At 37.4% G+C, this 21,866-nt stretch overlaps 1 protein-coding gene across 16 annotated transcripts in view; it reads left to right on the top strand.

Annotated features, from left to right (window-relative positions):
* STAG1 (STAG1 cohesin complex component) overlaps nucleotides 1-21,866 on the top strand; it is a 438,539-nt gene that overhangs the window by 303,587 nt on the left and 113,086 nt on the right. For all 16 annotated transcript variants that reach the window (XM_035278838.3, XM_078354162.1, XM_078354165.1 and 13 more), the window contains 2 exons: nucleotides 8,421-8,538; nucleotides 18,851-18,954. In XM_035278838.3, coding sequence (XP_035134729.1) covers nucleotides 8,421-8,538; nucleotides 18,851-18,954 — 222 coding nt within the window. The remainder of the gene's footprint in view (nucleotides 1-8,420; nucleotides 8,539-18,850; nucleotides 18,955-21,866) is intronic.

Raw genomic sequence — 21,866 nt, forward strand, 5'->3', positions numbered from 1 at the left:
TAAAATCTCTGAGTACTTGCTTGTTCATAAAAGATTTTATTTTTCCTTCAGTTGTGAAGCTTAGTTTGGCTGAATATGAAATTCTGGGCTGAAGGTTCTGTTCTTTGAGGATGTTGAATATTGGCCCCCACTCTCTTCTGGCCTGTAGAGTTTCTGCCGAGAGATCTGCTGTAAGTCTGATAGGCTGGCCTTTGTGGGTTATCCGACCTTTCTCTCTGGCTGCCCTTAGTATCCTCTCCTTCGTTTCAACCCTGGTGAATCTTAACGATTCTGTGCCTTGGGGTTGGTCTTCTTGAGGAATATCTTTGTGGTGTTCTCTGTATTACCTGGGGTTGAATGTTGACCTGCTTTGCTAGTTTAGGAAAATTTTCCTGAATAATACCCTGAAGGGTATTTTCCAGCTTGGATTCATTCTCTCCGTCGCATTCAGGTACACCTATCAAACGTAAATTTGGTCTTTTCACATAGTCCCACATTTCTTGGAGACTTTGCTCATTCCTTTTTATCCTTTTTTCTCTAATCTTTTCTTCACGTTTTATTTAAGTTGGACTTTGACCTCTGATATCCCTTCTTCTGCTTGAACAATTCGAGTGTTTAAACCTGTGCATACTTCTCGGAGTTCCTGTATTGTATTCTTCAGTTCCATTAATTCACTCATACTCCTCTCTAAGTTGTCTATTCTCAATAGGATTTCATCAAACCTTTTTTCAAAGTTCCTAGTTTCTTTACGTTGGGCTACAACATGTTCTTTTAACTCACCGAAGTTTGTTATTATCCATTCCTTGAAGAGTGATTCTGTCATCAGGAGGCGCTCATTCTCCATCAAGCCTTGTTCCATTGTTGAGGTGGAACTGTGATCATCTTTAGAGGGAGAGCCGTTCTGACTTTGAGTATTCTCAGCTTTTTTACGCTGGTTTCTTCCCGTCATTGTAAATTTATCCTCCTCTCGTCTTTGAAATTACCAACTTTCAGATTAGGTCTCTTGAGTGGACGTCCAGGTTGTTAGTTCCCAGGGCCAGAGCAGCGGCTCTAAAACTGATGGTGCTTTTCTGCCCAGGATTCTCCTGTCGGGCTTCCTTCTTGTTTCCGTAGTAGGCGACTCTGCCTTCCCGGGGCTCCAAACCTCGGTCAGAAGGGGAAGCGGTCCCGTTTACTCTGCTCCGAGAGTTGCCGCGCCGAGGTGCCGGCGGAACCGCTGCGCCGACCACGAGAGTCGCGCTGGCGACCCGTGTGTTTCCACCACTGGGGGATCTTCTGCTCCCTGAGCGACCAGACTTTGTCTGAAAGTGTGGCGTCCTCTAGTTCTCCGCGCCTTCCCTGAGAGCTGCAATCCCGGGATGTTAGCGATCGGCAATCTTCCAGAGTTACCTTTTATATTTGTCTAAATTTTAAGAGTACAAATATTGCTTGCCAGCTACCTGATTATTACATTTTTTACATTATTTTTGTAGAATTATGACACCAAAAATTGTTTTTAGACAACTTTTTTTTTTTTTCCTTTTTGAGTCAGAGGCTCACTCTGTTGCTCAGGTTGTAGTGTAGTGGTGCAATCTCAACTCACTGCAACCTCCGCCTCCCGGGTTCAAGAAGTTTTCCTGCCCCAGCCTCCCGAGTAGGTGGGACTACATGCGTGCACCACCACACATGGCAGATTGGCAAATATTTTGTATTTTTAGTAGAGATGGGGTTTCACCATGTTAGCCAGAATGATCTTGATCTCCTGACCTCATGATCCTCCTGCCTTGGCCTGGTGCTGGGATTATAGCCATTAGCCATTGCACTTAACCTATTTACCTTTTTTTAGTGTTTTATTTCCATTTCAATGCCAGGGATTTTTTTTTTTTTTACTCAGTTACCTTTTTATTTTGTTACATAGTAGATTTACATAATTTTGGAGTACATGTGATGATTTATATATAATTTATAAAATCGAATGAAATTGGGATATTCATCACCTCAAATATTTGTCTTCATGCTAGAAACATTCTAAATATTCTCTTCTCATTATCTAGAAATATACAGTAGATTATTGTAAACTATATTCACCATACTGATCTATCCTATGAAACTGTATTTTTGTACTCATTAATCAATGACTTCAAAGCCTTTCTCATAGCTTTGTCTTTCACTGCTAACAGATTTTTGATGTAAAATGTCTGAAAGGTGATTGTAGTGTTACTAGCGTGTTAGATTTTTTTTTTTCTCAATCACAGATTTACCTGGTGTTCATGCAGAAGTTTGAGACCAGTGTTTTATTGCTATCACAAATGCCCTAAGACAGAAAGATTATCATAAATACTATCTCAAGCCAATCACTAACTGATCTTGTTGCTCTGATTTATTAGTAATAATGGTGAATTTGAAACTCTTATTAGAAAATGGACCAATGCATTATCTTTCCCTTCTTATTTACATATTGAGTTTTTAAAAACTGGGTGTTGGTGTTAACAGAATGCATTCTACTGTACCACCACCTTGCAGTCAGAAAAATTAGTAAAGTGTTAAATAAGCCAACATCTGCATTAAAATTAGCTACCACAAACTCAAAATTTCTGATAGGAACAGTGACATCATTCAAAAACTGAATTTTAATATGCCTTAGTTCAAGACATGGGAAAAATCATTCTTAAGAATGCTGACTTATGCTAATGGAATTATACTACTTAAAGCCTGGAATTATGCTGTCAACTCCTCCACCAAAAACCTCAGGCTGAGTAATCAAGATTAAAGATATATTACCAGTTCACCAAAATAGTGAGGAATTTGTGGAAGCAATAGAGAAAATGGGAAAAGACTGAATTCCATTAGCTCCATAAGCCATAGCCACCTGAGGTAAAAATAAAAAATATTTTTTTAACAGAGTAGTATTACAATTATATTTTATTACTAGTTATTGGTTTTTTTTTTAACTTTTATTTTAGGTTCAGGGTCAAATATGGAGGTTTGTTATGAAGGTAAATATGTGTCACAGGGTGTTGTACAGATTATTTTATCACCCAGGTATTAAGCCCAGTACCCAGTAGCTATCTTTCTGCTCCTCTCCCTCCTCTTACCCATCACCCTCAAGTAGACCTCAGTGTCTGTTGTTTCCTTTGTTTTCCTAAGTTCTTATCATTTAGCTCCCACTTATAAACGAGAACATGTGGTATCTGGTTTTCTGTTCTTATGTTATTTTCCTAAGGACGGTAGCCACCAGCTCCATCTGTGTTCCGGCAAAAGACTTGATCTCATTCTTATTTTGTAGCTGCATAGTATTCCATGGGGTGTGTGTATATATATACACATCACACACACCCCATGGAATACTATGTGTGTGTGTATATATATATATATATATATATACACACACACATATATATGTATATGTATATATGTGTATGTATATATGCATAAATATGTGTATGTATATACACATATATATATACACACACACTATATATATACACACAGACACACACACACACCATGGAATACTATGTGTATATGTGTGTATATATATATATATATATATATATATATATATATACACCATGGAATACTATGTGTATATGTATATATACACCATGTATATATATACACCATGGAATACTATGCAGCTACAAAATAAGAATGAGATCAAGTCTTTTTGATCTCATATATATATATATATATATATACACATACATATATATATGCACACACACACACCATATTGTCTTTATCCAGTCTGTCATTGATGGCATTTGGTTAATTCCATGTCTTTGCTATTGTGAATAGTGCACAGAAATGCTTTTTGTTTGTTTGTTTTGTTTTAACTGATATTTTTCTGGTGGAACTATGAAATACACCAAAGATCAGAGCAGCAGAGACTGGTGAAAGAGTAACCTCTAAGTAGTAATTATGTAGCTATTTTTTAGCTGAGCCTATTCATCACTTTAGAACTGCTGGTCCGGGCATTTGGGATGTGGATAATGGGTCTGAGAAGCAAAGTAGTGAATGCTATAGATAATTTATGGCCACTAGGAGGGACTGGAAATTTTTCCATTCAAAACACAAGTTGAATACTTATACAATAGGAGGAAAGTCTCCTGGTTATAGATTCCCTCTTTCTACTTTACAACCAAAGGAGCCAGGAAGGAGAAAACTCAACATATTGATGAAAAGATTTAATTAATACCCCAGTATGCAAAGAAGCTTTTATGAAAGAGGAAGAGTATACATAGAAATTAAAAACTTGATTTCTAAAAATAAAAGGGAAGAAAATCAATAAATGTCCTGAATGTATGCAACCAAGGATTAGCTGTAGAGCCGAGGGATTTTTTTCAGAAAACAATACAAAAGAGGAAAGAAATGAAAAGTATGAGCCAGGTGTGGTGACTTGGGCCTGTAATCCCAGCACATTGGGAGATCAAAGTGGGCAGCCTGGCCAACATAGTAAAACCCTGTTTCTACTAAAAATTAAAAAATAATTAGCAGGGCTGCATGGTGGCACACACCTGTGGTCCCAGCTACTGAGGAGGCTGAGGCAGAAGAATCTCTTGAACCCGGGAAACAGGAGGTGACTGTGAGCAGAGATCGTGCCACTGTGTCCTGGGCAACAGAACTAGACTCCATCTCAAAAAAAAAAAAAAGTATGAAAGAGAAATTAAAGTACAGTACAGATTAAGAAATTTTATTATATTATTTAGTAGGAGCTCTGTAAGATAACAGAAACAATGAAGGAAGGCCAGGCACAGTGGCTCATGCCTGTAATCCCAGTTTGGGAGGCCTAGGTAGGCAGATCACTTGAAGTCAGGAGTTCAAGACAACCTGGCCAACATGGTAAAAGCCTGTCTCTACTAAAAATACAAAAATTAACCAGGCACGTGGCGCATGCTTGTAATCCCAGCTACTTGGAAAGCTGAGCCTGGAGAATCTTTTGAACCCAAGAGGCAGAGGTTGCAGTGAGTCGAGATTATGCCACTGCACTTTAGCCTGGGCAACAGAGTGACACTCTGTCTCTAAAATAATATAGTATAATATATAATATAATATAATATAATATAATATAATATAATATAATATAATATAAAGAAACAAGGGAAAGAACTAAAAGAAGAGGCAGTCAGATTACTGCCTAAGAGTCTCTATCCAGATTATTACTTAAACATGTTTTCTAGGAAAGTGAAAAATTGATATAATAAAGGGGGAAAAAGGAATATAAGAAACATTGGTAAACAAATAAATTTGAAAAAAAACTAAAAAATATGACATTGAAGTTTAAGGGAAATATCTATTAGTTATTTTTTAAATGTAGGAGTATAATGCTCAAATTCAATAAAGAGAAGTGAAAAACAGACTAAGGGTTTTGGTAATAGAAAAATGTTAGAAAATAAAACCCTGCATGAAGGATGGATAAAGCAACCAAGAAAACATCACAAATAGAGCACAGAGAATACAATGCCAGCAATATTTCCAGCATGAATTATCTCAGTAACATGCTTTATTAAATGCAGACTATCATTTGGGATTGAAATAAAGAAATGAAAAATAGCTATATGCTATTTACAAACACCTCTTAAAGTAACATAGGAAGTTTATAAATAATAGGCTGGATAAAGGCTGAAATAACTAATAAATGGTTATATAAAGATAGCAGAGGGGGCAATATCATACAAGATGAGCCAGAATTAAAGAGCAAAGGCATTAAGAGGGATAGAATGGATATTTTATATTTATTGAAGCTGCCAAATATATACAATTGTAAATCTTTATATATCTATTCTATAGAAATACACATAATCAAGCATGAAAGCATATTCAGCTGACATTTATATTGTAAAATATATAAAACAAAATTTACCTTGTTAAGTATACAATTCATTGGCATTAAGGACATTCATATTACTGTGCAGTCATCACTGCCATCCATCTCCACAACTTTTTCAAATCTTCTCAAACTGAAACTGTGCCCATTAAACAATACTCTTCAATTTAGCATGAGTTAATAGCAACAGCTTTGAAATAATTTATTTCCCTTTTTTCTACTGCCATTGTTAAGCTTTGACTCCGAGTTGTGCACCTCTTGTGCCTGTGGCTTTTGGAATAATGTTATGGATGGTCTAAGGATAGTTTCTCAGAATATGAGAATTCAGAAAGTGATATCTTCCTCAGACCTTTGCCAATGTTATTTACAAGCAAAGATGTTAATCAGTATTATTTACTCTAGCTTTGATGGAATTCGCTGGGACATGTTGTTTATGTGGTTTTTGTTAGGCATTTCTGGAGCTAGTGTGTGAGATTTTAAATGTAGTAGAAATTAAGTATTTAATTAGTGTCAGAAAAAGCAGAGTATTACATAAGTCATTAAAATTCATGCCAAAACCAGGCTAGTAACATGGTAACTCCATCACTACCAAACAAAAAAAAAAACAAAAATTAGCCAGATGTGGTAGCATACATCTGTAGTCCTAGCTACTCCAGGGGCTAAGGTGGGAGGATCACTTGAGCCTAGGAGATCACGGGGGCAGTGAGCCGTGATTGTGCCACTGCACTTCAGCCTGTGCAACACAGCAAGACTCTGCTGAAGTTAAGATTAATTATAGAGATAGGAATGAGGAAGAAAATCAACTTAAGTGCTGAATTTGCCAAGATAAGAGAAGATAACCAGTAGTAGATCTAGAAGGGTAACTCATACTTTTGGGCCACTACTCATGATGAGAAAAACATTTTCTCTCACAAGTACAAGCACATATAACAAATTACAATTAATGAAATAGTATTTACCCTTTCTATGTGCTATGCACTCTTTTCTACTGTGCATCATTTTTTAAATCTTTGTTCTCAATTCATTGAATTGGGTTAACAACCCAAGAGTGGATTGCAGTCTGTGGTTTGACTACCACTGATTACAAGGATTTTTTAACTAACCTGAATGTGATGAGCCTCAAAAGTGGAAGATCTTTTATATAAGGGCATAGAAGTTGCTTATAAGTAGCAGAAACCAAAACAGTGCCAACACCTTCTGTGCTTACCTTCACTGAAGAGCTTCATTAGAGTAATATTCTCAGGGCCCAGAGCAGTGGCATACACTTGTAATCCCAGCACTTCGGCAGGCCGAAGCAGGGAGATTTCTTGAGGTCAGGAGTTCAAGGCCAGCCAAACCAACAAGGTGAAACCTTATCTCTACTAAAAATTCAAAACTTAGCCAATCATCATGGCATGGGCCTGTAATCCCAGCTACTTGGGAGGCTGAGGCAAGAAAATCACTTGAATTCAGGAAGGTAGAGGTTACAGTTAGCCAAGATTGAGCCACTGCACTCCAGCCTGGGTGACAGAGCAAGACTCCATCTCCAAAAAAAAAAAAAGAAAAGAAAAGGTGGAGGGGGGATAATATTTTCAAAGGCTTAATGACTGGCAAGTGGTAGAGAGTTTGATGTGAAGTGTTTGATGAATACCTTAACTGTGATTGTTTACTGTGGAAACATGGGTTCCAAAGAAAATTGTCGAGGAAATAATGACCAACAGAAAATTGGGGCGGAGTATGAAATGTAGTGAGGCCAGTGGAAATGAGAGTAGAATAATAGAGAGATGGAGTAACTTAACATTTTTTACTCTAAGATGACAGAGGTGTGAAGTAAGTACAGCTGCTATCAAAGTTTCTAATGGAATTCTGAGAGAAAATGATTAATTTCCTTTAAAAATAAATGATAGTTGAAGAGACCAGAAGGAGTAGTGAAAAGTGACCTAGATCTAGCATATAACTTCAGAAATTTTCTAACTAGGTATGCTCTATTTCCTCATCTATAAATATCATTGTACTAAGGAGATCCTTAATTTTACTACTGTAAATATTAAAAAGTTGATTCTACATACTGCATCTACACTATTGACAGTGGAATATGAATATGTATGTTGTTCTCTAAGTGGTTTTTAGAATCATAGAGACCAAGCCATTTTAATTATGAAGAAAATGATTTCTTAACTCAGATTATTACTAGTTTCTTTTTTTTTTTTTAAATTTTTTATTGCATTTTAGGTTTGGGGGTACATGTGCAGAACATGCAAGACAGTTGCATAGGTACACACATGGCAGTGTGTTTTGCTTCCTTTCTCCCCTTCACCCACATTTGGCATTTCTCCCCAGGCTATCCCTCCCCACCTCTCCTTCCCACTGGCCCTCCCCATTTCCCCCCCAATAGACCCCAGTGTTTAGTACTCTTCTCTCTGTGTCCATGCGTTCTCATTTTTCATCACCCACCTATGAGTGAGAATATGTGGTGTTTCGTTTTCTGTTCTTGTGTCAGTTTGCTGAGGATGATGTTCTCCAGATTCATCCATGTCCCTTCTCCGCGCATCCAGCGAGAGCCTCAATCCTGGGTTGTTTTCACAGCGCCATCTTGAGTCGTCTAGTAGTTTCTTTATTAAATGTTCTTTGGTGATACTTGATTTCTTCTTTTTAGTTACATGAACATGCAGCCTACTTGGTGGACAGTTTATGGGAGAGCTCTCAAGAACTGTTAAAAGACTGGGAATGTATGACAGAGTTGCTGTTAGAAGAACCAGTTCAAGGAGAGGAAGGTATAGTATTTTCACAAGTTAATTTACATGATTTTGTATTTCCATTGGTAGATATGCAATTATATAGATCACTTCTTAAAAATGAGTATATATAAGCATGCTACGTATTTTCACCAAGAGAACAATTTGTTTTCTATAATAAGTAAGGATGTCTCAGTCATTTAAAACATCTTTATATATTAAAACTGCTACCATGCCATATAAATTTTTAAAAATCCATGTGTGTCATGTAATAGTCAGATTTTCTTTTCTTTACTTTTTCTTTTTTAAATTTAAGTGACAAGGTCTTGTTCTGTCACCGAGGCTAGAGTGCAATGGCCCAATCATAGCTCACTGCAGCCTTGAACTACTGGGCTCAAGGGATCCTCTTACCTTAGACTATAGGCAGAAGCCACCACACTCAGCTAAGTTTTTAATGTTTTGTGGAGACAGGGATCTCACTATGTTGCCCAGACTGCCTCAAGCAGTCTTCTGCCTCCGCCTTCCAAAGTGCTGGGAGTTACAGGCATGAGCCACTGCACCTGGCCAAAACGATTTTCTTGATGCTGATTTGAGGTACAAAATACTGATGTACTTACTGATTTTCTTTTAAGTGCATCTAGAATTTTTTTTGGCTTCATTTATATGTGAACTTGGTAAAACCTTTTATACCTAATGATTTAAGTATACCATAGCCATCCCCTGTTTTGTTATATTTTCTTTAAGATGAAAATCAGGAAATCAGAGATAAGGTTATTTACCTGGCTATTCAAGAAATAGGGGACATACTAGCCACATGATAATTTTTGAAGTATGCATCTTTTTATATGCTACATAATAATATGCACAGCAAATTGAACATGTATACCTAATAGAGAGGTTGTGTTCTAAAAGCTTATATGCATGATAGCTCGTTAGAACTAGAAATGTTTATTTCTGTGTATGGTTGTGTTTTCAAACTAACCCACAACAGTACTTTAAAGAACTGGTAACTCATTTAATCCATACCACAGCCTTAGAACGTTACTGATGCCTTGATGTAAGTAAGGCTGATGGTAGATTGAACATGGACTTCAGAATCAAAAGCAAATTTGTTTTTATTTGGTGACTGAGTGTTGCTCTGTCTCCCAGACTGGAGTGCAGGGACGCAATCTTGGCTCACTGAAACCTCTGCCTCCCAGATTCATGTGATTCTCCTGCCTCAGACTCCTGAGTAGCTGGGACTATAGCCTCATGCCACCATGCCTGGCTAATTTTTGTACTTTGAGACAGGGTTTCACCATGTTGACCAGACTGGTCTCAAACTCCTTATCTCAAGTAATCTTTTCACCTTGGCCTACCACAATACTTGGATTACAGGCATGAGCCACTGCGTCTGGCCAGTATCAAAAGAAATAGTGATTCAGATTTTTAATTCTGTCTGATGTTACTTATATTCTCAAATTTTCTGGTCCATAGTTTCCTTTTTTCTATAACAGACATTATTTCCTTGTGTACCTTATATACTTGTGAAGATTAGGCAAGAAAATGTTCTGTTGAGTTCCTTTTCTGCTTCCTCTACCCTCCTGTGTGGTTCAACCTTTTGAAATATTACGAGAGAATAATGAGCCATCCTCCATAGTAGACTACCCATACAGGTTACTGAGAGAGTGAGCATCCCCCAGCGTTCTTTCTAAGCTGTGATACTCATTGGTATTATCTATCCTGACTTTGACATAATTCAGTGAGAGAAACAAGTTTGCATTAAACACAGATATACTCTGGTAAACTGGCCCAAAATGTCTCTTCTTTTTTCTTTTTCTTTCTTTTTGAGATGGAGTTTGGCTTTTGTTGCCCAGGATGGAGTGCAATGGCTCAATCTTGGCTTATCCTCTGCCTTTCGGGTTCAAGTGATTCTCCTGCCTCAGCCTCCTGAGTAGCTAGGATTACAGGCACGCACCACCATACCTGGCTAATTTTGTATTTTTAGTAGAGATGGGGTTTCTCCATGTTGGTCAGGCTGGTCTTGAACTCCTGACCTCAGGTGATCTGCCATCCCTAATTCCTCCCAAAGTGCTGGGGTTGGGATTACAGGCATGAGCCCTGTGCCTGGCCATCCTCTTCTAAATTTAAAATATTTTTCTTAATTATTATGACACAAATCCTTCCCAAACTTTTCTCAGAGCTTTTAAGAAAAAGCATATTATACTATGTCTCTAGCTGTAATTATTATATGCTTTATTTGCACATGGTTATTCACTCCATTATCTCCTTAGTAAGAAGGTGACCCTCAACTGGATGCCATGGCTCACGCCTGTAATCCCAGCACTTTGGGAGGCCAAAGCAGGTGGATCATCTGAGGTCAGAAGTTCAAGATCAGCCTGGCCAACATGGTGAAACCCCATCTCTACTAAAAATACAAAAATTAGCCAGGCGTGTTGGCAGGTGCCTGTAATCCCAGCTACTCGGGAGGCTGAGGCAGTAGTATCACTTGAACCCTGGAGGCAGAGGTTTCAGTGTGCTGAGATTGCACCACTTCATTCCTGCCTAGGCAACAGAACGAGACTCTGTCTCAAAAGAAAGAAGATGGTCCTGTAGTTAAGTTGACAGGGCCCTCTTTTCTCTAGGCGAAACTGTCCACTGTATTTTGAGTTCCATTCACTTTTGTGATCACTGGAATTTGAACATACACTCTGTTGCCCAGGTTGGAGTACAGTGACATGATCTTGGCTCACTACAACCTCTGCCTCCTGGGCTTAAGCAATCCTCCCACCTCAGCTTCCCAAGTAGCTGGGACTACAGGCATGCACCACCATGCCTGACTAAGTTTTTGTATTTTTGGTAGAGACAGGGTTTCGCCACGTTGGCCAGGCTGGTCTTGAACTCCTGACCTCAGGTGATCCACCCGCCTCAGCCTCCCAAAGTGCTAGGATTACAGGTGGGAGCCACCACTCCCCGGCTTACACATTCTATTTCTAACTAGCCCTAATCTTTTCCCTGATAAAAATTAATTTGCCTTCTAATTACTACTGCCTAATCAACACTTAAGTAGAGGGCCTCAGATTAGTGTTCATTGGTAGGTTCCATTCATTTTCCTTACCTTGTTTGCAGCCATAAAATTGCCAGAGTGAGTTAGAGCTTCTCAATTCTTATTCCAAGTCATTTTCTGTGTATCACCCCATGTTCCATAAGGTTATTTCCAAGGAGAACGAAGGCAAAGAATATAAGAAAGGAAGAGACAAGGTCATATGCCTTGATATTGTTAACTTTCTCTCATATAAATAAGATGTGAAAGTCAGTAAATAATAATTACCAAGTCTTTCAGTCCTGAAGTGGTCTAGATGGATTTTACTTGTTCAAATATATACTATTGGGTGTTTCATTGTGGTTTAAATTCAGTTGACACTGGATTTTTTAAAATTTCCTGTCAAAAGGTTGGTTTGACTTGACTTGGGTTTGGTTGATTCGTTATAGCTAGAAAAGTAACTTACCAAATGAGAACATTTTTGAAAGTCAACCACAGTTTTAGTGGTTGAATCTAGGTAAGCATAGTCTCAGAAATTAGGCATAACAGTTGCAGAACTATATCTACAAAATAACTTTTATTTTCTGCACCCCCCAACTTAACTTTCTTTTGATATATTTTATCTATATGCATGTTGTTCCACATGCAAACCACATATAAGCTCTGGCATGGAGTGACATCTAAATTAATTTTCTGTGCTAGTGTTTTACTGTATTTTATGATAACAGAATACTGCCAGTAATCTTTTTTTTAAAGACTAATTAGAAATTAAGTATTTTTTAGATAGGTGGAATGTGGTAGAATTCCAGTGGAGAAGGCTCTAGTTAGCAGTCGGAGATATAGGATTAAATTTTGGGAAAACAGACACACTGTGACAGACTACCATCATCAGTTTAAATCACAGTGGCCTTAAGACTGTCTTGCAGTATTTTTATGGGTGTGCGGGAAGGGAGGGGAGTGTTTTACAACAAAATGAAGTTTCTGGATAAATTTTTAGTATAATGTGAAGGTCTGGGTTCTTGTCAGCAGTTCTGCCACCAGGTAACAAGACCATAACCAAATCATGTAGCTTCTGGATCTCTGCTTCTTAAAGTATAAAATGAGAAACTTTTTTTTAATCTATTTTTTGAGACTGAGCCTCACTCTTTCGCCTAGGTTGTAGTGCAGTGGCAGATCTCTGCTGATTGAAACCTCCACCTCCAGGGTTCAAGTGATTCTCATGTGTCAACATCCCGAGTAGCTGGGTTTACAGGTGCCCACCACCACGCCTGGCTAATTTTTTTATTTTTAGTAGAGATATGGTTTCATCATTTTGGCCAGGCTGGTCTCGAACTTCTGACTTCAAGTGATCCACCTGCCTCAGCCTCCAAAAGTGCTGGAATTACAGGCGTGAGCCACTGCTCCCAGCCGAGAAACTTTAACTAGATAATCTTCTTTGATCATTTCTAGTGCTAAAATTCTGTAATCCAGTTAATGAATGAAGTAACTGTAAATAATAAGATTCTTCAATAATTATCAATTCATTAATAATTTAAAAATATATATTGACTACTTTATGTGAGTCAAATATTATGCTGCGCTGAGAGTGCAGTGTTATACTAGATCAGCTCACTTCCAATATGGGGCTTACATTGTCCTGGGAAAGGCAGACCAAAATTGTGTGAATATTTAAAATAATTTCAAGAGTTATTAAGTAGCTTTGGTGGCTAATTGTAGGGAATCTGTCTTTAGGTTGAATTCCTATGGAAGACTTACCAGAGCAGGCCACCTATGAGCCAAGAAACTGGTGGCCAAATACAGTGGGTCACGCCTTTAATCCTAGCATTTTGGGAAGCTGAAGCAGGCGGTCAGGTCTTCAGGTCAGGAGTTCGAGACAAGCATGGTGCAACCCCATTTCTACTAAAAATCCAAAAAATTAGCTGAGTGTGGTGGCGCATACCTATCATCCCAGCTACTTGGGAGGCTGAGGCATAATATAATCACCTGAACCTGGAAGGTGGAAGTTGCAGTGAGCCAAGACCTCACTAGAGCACTCCAGCCTGGGCAACAGAGCAAGACTCCATCTCAAAAAAAAAAAAAAAAAAAAAAAAAAAGAAACTAAACTATAAGGGACCAGACATGGGTAGTGTCATAAAAGAGCTATCTAGGCATAGGATATAGCCATTCAGAGTATCTGAAACATGAATGATGTTGTGTTCTAGGAGATGCGATAGCTAGAACACAATGAATCAGTGATACAAGATGTAATAGAAGCAAAAGTCAGATGATATAGAGCATTTTAGTTTATAAGTGAATTTATCTCATTCTAAATGTAATAAGGTGCTTTTGAAGATTTTAAACTGGAGAATAACGTGATCCAATGCATATTTTAAGAAAAATGCCTTTTATAAACAGTTTGGAAGAATACATCATCATTGTCGTGGTCTCTGTGGTGAATGATGATAAAAATATAAAAGAGAGAGATGGCTTATAAAGAGGGAAATAGCCCATGACTGAGTTAAAGATTGTACATAGGGGACAAAAGCAGGAAGAGCAAGAAAGAACAAGAGTTTTAGCTGGCTATAAAAAGGATAAGAGATAATTATAACCTTTGCAAGCCCAGTAGAGAGGATGTTCAAGAAAGCCATGGTTAATAATATATTTTGCAGAGGAGAAAAAAAGACTACACAGATCATTTTGTGACGATTTAGGTCATTGGTGACTTTAAAGCACGATTCAATGATACTATATGTATTCAATGATACTAAAAGAGAGAAGCCAGAGATCAAGGTGATAAGAATAAAATCAATACTGAGGAAATGGAGATGCTTTGTAGAAATTTGTGTCGTTATATGTTGTGTTTGAAGTTGTGGAGTCAAATGATAATTTGTACCGTGAACAGCTACCCATTCTTTCCTAACAGTGTGGCTGTTCGACTCTTGTCTGTAGCCTAAGGCTTGTTTGCTTTCAGGTTTATTATGTGGTTTTGCTGTCATATTCCAAAAGGAATTTCAATTAAATTTCAACATCTTTTGAATTTACCTTAACTCCCTATTCAGGGAATGTTTCTAAATGGATAGCTTCAAATGATAAAGTAAATTAACAAAATTGATAGAATTGAACATTGTGCATGGTTGAGTTATGCTTCATTTAGTTCATGGACAGCCTTGTAGTTCCTTTATCTCCAGCGAAATGTGAAAAATTACGAATTTCTGAAATCATAAAAATAGAAATTTATTAAGCAAAAAGCTTTTTTTGTATTACTACACATTGGATCATTGGGTGCAGATGGACAAGCTGATGTTTCACTTGTTTTTCCTAAGATAAGCTAAAGTTCTTGTGTTTTTTTTAAAGACAGTTAAAATGTTAAAACACTGAATTAAGATGTACATATGTATTTTTTATAGGACAATTTTGGTAAAGAATAAAGAATAAGATATTATTATATCTTTTTATGCCTTTTCTTTGCTTATGCCCCAACTTAGTTGAAAATAATCAATGTAAGATTTTAAACCTTTGTAAATTAATTGAATTTTTATTTTTTAGTCTTAAGGTTATACCTGAATTAATTGAATTTTTTTTAAGGTTTATACCTAAAGCCAAGTGCGGTGGCTCACACCTGTAATCACAGCACTTGGGGAGGTCGAGCTGGGTGGATCACAAGGTCAGGAGTTCAAGAGCTGCCTGGCTAGATGGTGAAACCTCGTCTCTACTGAAAATACAAAAATTAGCCAGGTTTGGTGGTGGGTGCTTGTAATCCCAGCTACTCGGGAGGCTGAGGCAGAGGATTGCTTGAACACAGGAGGCAGAGGTTGCAGTGAGCTGAGATCACATCACTGCACTCCAGCCTAGGTGACAAAGTGAGACTCCGTCTCAGGGAAGAAAAAAAAAAAAAAAATATATATATATATATATATATATAAATGACTAGTTTTTTCTCTATCACACCTGCATCTACTGGTTTTCAACATAAATACATACACAGAGGGATGGAGAATGATAGAACTAAGCTATTCAAATTATAGAAATCTGACTTTAAGACTGGACGCAGTGGCTCATGCCTGTAATCTAGCACTTTGGGAGGCCAAGGTGTGTAGATGACCTGAGGTTAGGAATTTGAGACCAACCAGACCAACAGGTTTCAACAGTGAAACCCTGTCTCTACTAAAAATCCAAAAATTAGCTGGGCGTGCTGGCACATGCCTATAATCCCAGCTACTCAGGAGGCTGAGGCAGGAGAATCACTTGAACCTAGGAGACACAGGTTACAGTGAGCTCAGATCACGCCATTGTACTTCAGCCTGGGTGACAGAGTGAGACTCCATCTCAAAAAAGTGTATATATATATGACTTTAAAAATTCATTAGAATGAATTAGGCCAGGTGCGTTGACTCATGCTTGGAATCCCAGCACTTTGGGAGGCCAAGGCAGGTGGATCACTTGAGGTCAGGAGTTTGAGACCAGGCTAGCCATCAAGGTGAAACCCTAACTCTACTAAAAATACAAAAATTAGCCAGGCATGGTGGCACGCCTGTAATCCCAGCTACTTGGGAGGCTGAGGCAGGAAAATCACTTGAACCTGGGAGGCAGAGATTGCAGTGGGCTGAGATCATGCTACTGCACCCTAGCTGGATGACAGAGTAAAACTCTATCTCAAGGAAAAAAAAGCCAGGCACAGTGGCTTACACCTGTAATCCCAGCACTTTGGGAGGCCAAGGCGGTTGGATCACAAGGTCAAGAGTTCAAGACCACCCTGGCCAGGTTGGTGAAAACCAGTCTCTACTAAAACTACAAAAATTAGCCGGATGCAGTGATAGGCGCCTGTAATCCCAGCTTCTCAGGAGGCTGAGGCAGGAGAGTTGCTTGAACCCACGCAGAAAAGGTGGCAGTGAGCCAAGATCACACCACTGCACTCCAGCCTAGGCAACAGAGTGAGATTCCATCTCAAAAAAAAAAACAAAAAACAACGAAAGAATCAATTCAGGCCGGGTGCGGTGGCTCACACCTGTAATCCCAGTGCTTTGGGGGACCAAGATGGATGGATCACCTGAGGTCGGGAGTTCAAGACCAGCCTGGCCAACATGGTGAAACCTCATCCCTATCAAAAAAAAAAAAAAAAAATACAAAAATTAGCTGGGCATGGTGGCACATGCCTGTAATCCCAATTACTTGGGAGACTGAGACAGGAGAATCCCTTGAACCTGGGAGGCGGAGGTTGTAGTGAGCGGAAATCACACCACTGCACTCCAGTCTGGGCAACAGAGTGAGACTGTGTCTCAGAAAAAAATATATGAATTCAGGAACATATGGAATCTATGTGAAGGAAACCGTAGTTTTAATTAAATGACTTAAAATCCCAAAAGTGAAAAGCTATATTGTATTTCTAGCTGAAAAGGTTATAATTTTTTTATGGTACTAGTCATATTTCCAGTGGGTATGAGAGAATTCTGGAAGGTATGGTAGGAATAGGAACTAAGCAGAATGATTTTAATGTTTATGTAATATTTTAAGCTTATGTTGAAAAGACAGTATAGCCTCATGCTTAAGAGAACTGACTCTGGAGTCAAGTTCATATATTAACCCTGCTACTACCTGAGTTCATATATTAACCCTGCTACTAGCTAAGTCCATCTCTCTGTGGCTTATTCTCCCTGTCTGTAAAGTGAGGATATTGATTTCTATCTCTTGGAATTGTTTTGTCAATAAAACAACTTATTACATATAAGCCACTTATGATAGTGCTTTAGACATGGAAAAATTTTAGTAAATTATTTGCTATTAGCATTATAGAAATTACACAAAATTTTAGAAAAAGGACTAGATAAGGGAAATTTGCTTATATATTCAAGTTGGTTGAATTAAGTTACATATTATAACAAAGTACACCTTAAGTCTAGTATAATGAAAGCAGTAAAGCATTGTCACAAAAATATACAAACAGATTAGTGAAACTATATAAAGAATCCAAATATAGGTCTAAGGGATATATGAGAGCCTGAAACATGTTTAAAATGACATTTAAATTGAAAAGGGAAATCTGGTTTAACAGTGGTGGAGATAAACTGGCTATTTTGTGGGAATAAACAGGCCCATCTACTGTCAGCAGAAATAAATGCCAAATAGGTTAAAAATACAAAAATGAGGAAGCAAGAGAGACAGAAAAAGTGAAAGGAAGGAAGAGCAAAAGAGCAAGCAAGCACACTAGACAGCAAAAGAGAGAGAAAGAAATTAGAAGAAAATGAAGAACTTATTAGTGTAATCTCCAGGACAGAGAGATCTTTGCAGGCAATACAAGAAACCTGGAAGCTATAAAATGAAAGGAGACAGATTTGACTTTGTAAAAACTAACAATTTCTGTCTGACAAAAAATGCCATGAAGAGTCTGACAACAAATGACAAACTGGGAGAAAATACTTGCATCATTGTAAAGATAAAAAGTACTACCTCTGCCATACAAGAGTTCACAAATTCATAAGAAAGGTGAATAGGAGCACAAAATGTGCAAAAAATAAACATAGACAAATCTTAGGGGGAAAAATATGTTCCGCTTAACTAATTAATAGCTAAGAAGGAGCAAAATAATAACCAAATAGCCCTTTTTAACCATTGGACTGGCAAAAATTAAAACATTTTATAACATCTAATGCTGACAGGGATATAAGGAACCAAACATTCATAATATTGCAGTTGGCGCATAAGTTATAATAAATGAACTTATGATTTGTCAGTATCAAGATCTTGCCCTTTGAATCCGTATTTCTTCTTTGGAGAATTTATTGTACAGAAATAAATATCAGTTACATAAATATACAGCTATTAATAATGTATATTGCAGCATTGTTTAGTGTCAAAAATTAAGGAATTATTTGAATGACCGTAAGTAGAAGACTGACTAAATCAAGGTACATACATTATATAGTAATTTATTAAGATAATTATTTTATGTGTGTGTTGACTTGAAAAATATTAAAAGTCTGTTAAGTTTTTAAAAACAGATGGTATAGTCTTTTTTATTAAACAAGAAAAATCCTATTATATGAGTTTTGAACTTATGTGGAAGGAAACACAAAATTTTAGTATTGCCTAGCATTAAGAGAGACCAGCGATTAGAAGAGACCAGAGTTTATCCTCTTATTCTTTACTTTGTATCTCTTTCCTGTTTGACTTGGGACAGGATGCACATAATACTTTTGTTTAAAAAAAAGAAAAAAGAAATAGCAAAGTACAGAGCTTAACTTTAGTCTTTAAGCAGTAATAGAATACTTTCAGTTTTTAAATAATGTGTTCATTTTTAATACATGGTTATTGTAAAACTGTCTACTCATGCTCATGTATTTTATTTCACCTTAGCAATGTCTGATCGTCAGGAGAGTGCTCTTATAGAGCTAATGGTTTGTACAATTCGACAAGCTGCTGAGGCACATCCTCCAGTGGGAAGGGGTACCGGCAAGAGAGTAAGTTACATTAGTGAGAAATCTACGAAAAGGCTTTTCATGCAATTAACTGTCTTAAATATTTGGAAATTTTACTGATATTTGTATCCCAAAAACACATGGTATTTTTCTAAATGATGGACTGTGGTGCTTCATCTTTATATCCTGTCTGCTATACTCAGGTTCCAAAAATAGATTCTTTCCTGTATGCTACCATAGCACCTGTATCTGCTTCTGTTATTGTATTTACATGGTATTTTAAGGATTTTTATATCTATTATAAGTACATAAAGGCTCTGGAGGAAGAATGCCTAGTTTGCAAATTCTTCTACTTAGCAGCTATATAATCTTTAGATAGATGAATGATTTTTGTGTGTGCCTTAGTTTCCTTATCTGTAATATGGGACTAATAATACAGGTATTTATATTAAAGATGAGTTGAGGTAATCACAGATGGAGAGACTCCTGTTTCTGTTGATTTGAAGAGAAAGGCCAATCCTTCTGCCAAGAGCAACTATAAAACTGGAATGTGTTATCAAAAACATTACATCAGGGCTCTGGAAATTCCCCAAGGATAAAAAGCACATTGAGAAATATTTTTTCCTTAAAAAGTGATAGAGCTTCAGGTAAAAGCAGAAGTCTGTGGCCTTCTTGCCAATATACATGTACCCACATACATGGTCAGTAAGATCTGTAGTTCATTACCAGAGTGACACTGGCTTCAAAAACCCAAAGCTTTACGTTAGAGAGAATGGATTTAACATGGGCAAGTAATAAAAGCCCCCAGCTTTTTTAATTGGAAGTGGTGAATTTGGTAGAAACAAACAGGGAAAACTTACAGTTTGGATAATCTAGGGTTGTGGTAAGAGTACTGGACCAGCCAAAAATTTAACTGAAAAATATTAAAAATGAGAAAGCTGTAAAAGGATTAGCTATGCTCTCCTTTATAATATAAATGGCTTCTCAGGAAACCTTAGAGAAATTAATGGAAAGTAAAAGTCAAGTGAAATCTAAGAACTGAGTGAATTTGAATGTGCTCCCTAACCGACAACAGATCATTTCTCAGAAGGGAGGAAACCTTATTGAAGCCACAAATATTGCAATATTTGAACACAACCTCTGCCCAAATGATTGGTTGACTCCTAATCTATTGAAATGCAGTAAGGACTTCTAGGAAGACAGGTTAAAAAACAAAAGTAAGAATAAAAATTCTGAGCAGAGGTAACAGAAGTAACATACTATGGGGGAAGCAGATTATATATACAGTTTATATTAAAGATTCCCTTTGTAAAAAATGGAAACTTTTATAATTAAAAAAAATTAAGATCTATAGCTCACAATTGAAATTTGCCAGGCATAGTGGCTCATTCCTGTATTCCTAGCACTTGGGAGGCCAAGTTGGGAGATCACTTGAAGTCAGGAGTTTGAAACCAACCTGACCAACATGGTGAAACCATATCTCTACTAAAAATACAAAAATTAGCTAGGCAGGGTGGCGTGTGCTACTCAGTCCCAGCAACTCAGGAGGCTGAAGCAGGAGAATCACTTGAACCCAGAAGGTGGAGGTTGTAGGGAGCCAAGATCATGCCATTACACTTCAGCCTGGGTAACAGAGCAAGACTCTGTCTCCAAAAAAAAAAAAAAAAAGTTAAGATCCATAGTTACTGTATTATCTAAAAATGTCGACTTTCAACAAAAATTACAACCATGCAAAGAAACATGCAACCATACTCAGGAAGAAAAGCAGACAATAGAAATGGCTTCTCAATAGGCCCATATGTTGGATTTAGTAGGCAGAGACTTCAGAGGCCTTTAAATAAATATGTTCAAAGAATTACAGGAAAATATCAAAACAAGTAGTGAATCTTAATAATGAAAATCCAAATGGAATTTCTGGTGAGACGTACAATGCAGAAATTTTAAATTCACTAGATGTTAATTAGCAGATTTAAGATGATGAAAGAAACAATGAACATGAAGATTAATAGAAATCCATTTTGAAGAATGGAGAAGAAGAAATATTGAAGAAATATTACCAGGGCCACAGAAATGGGTGGAACACCATCACATGCACCAAAATATGTATATCGGGAGTCGCAGAAGGAAAGGAGAGAGAAATAGAGGCAGAAAAAAAAATTTGAAGAAATGATCCCTGAAAACCCCCCAAATTTGTTGAGAGACAATTTACAGATTCAAGAAGCTTAGCAAAACCCAAATAAAATAGATGTAAAAGTTCCACACATAGACACAACATAGTCAAATTGTTGAAAGACAAAGGCAAAAATCTTGAAAACAGCAAGAGAGAAACTAATGTAGAGGGCAGTAGCAATGGGATTAACAGTTGACTTCTTACCAGAAACAGTGGAGGTCAGAAGACAATGGAATGACATATTCAGTGAAAGTCAACAAAAGTAGCCAACCAAGAATTGTAAATTCAATAAGATTATCTTCCAAAGATGAAGGTATGAAAAACAATTACCAGAGAAACAAAAAAGAAAAATTTGGAGAATGTGTTGCTAGATCTGCCATACCAGAAATATTAAAAGATGTCCTTCAGCCAAGTACAGTGGCTCATGTCTGTAATCCCGGTACTTTCGGAGGCGGAGGCAGGTGGATCACAAGCACTGGAGTTCGAGACCAGCCTGGCCAACAAAGTGGAACCCTGTCTCTACTAAAAATCCAAAAATTAGCCAGGCATGGTGGCACATGCCTGTAGTCCCAGCTACTCAGGAGGCTGAGGCAGGAGAATCACTTGAACACAGGAGGTGGAGGTTGTGGTGAACCAAGATTGCGCCACTGCACTCCAGCCTAGGCAGAAAAGCAAGACTCCATCTCAAAGAAAAAAAAAAAAAAAAAGAAGTCCTTCAAGCCATAAGTAATAACACAAGGTGATAAAACAAATCCACAAGAAGGAATGAAGAAAGAAAAAAGAA

Source organism: Callithrix jacchus, chromosome 17 (genome assembly GCF_049354715.1).
Source record: "Callithrix jacchus isolate 240 chromosome 17, calJac240_pri, whole genome shotgun sequence".
NCBI lineage: Eukaryota > Metazoa > Chordata > Mammalia > Primates > Cebidae > Callithrix > Callithrix jacchus.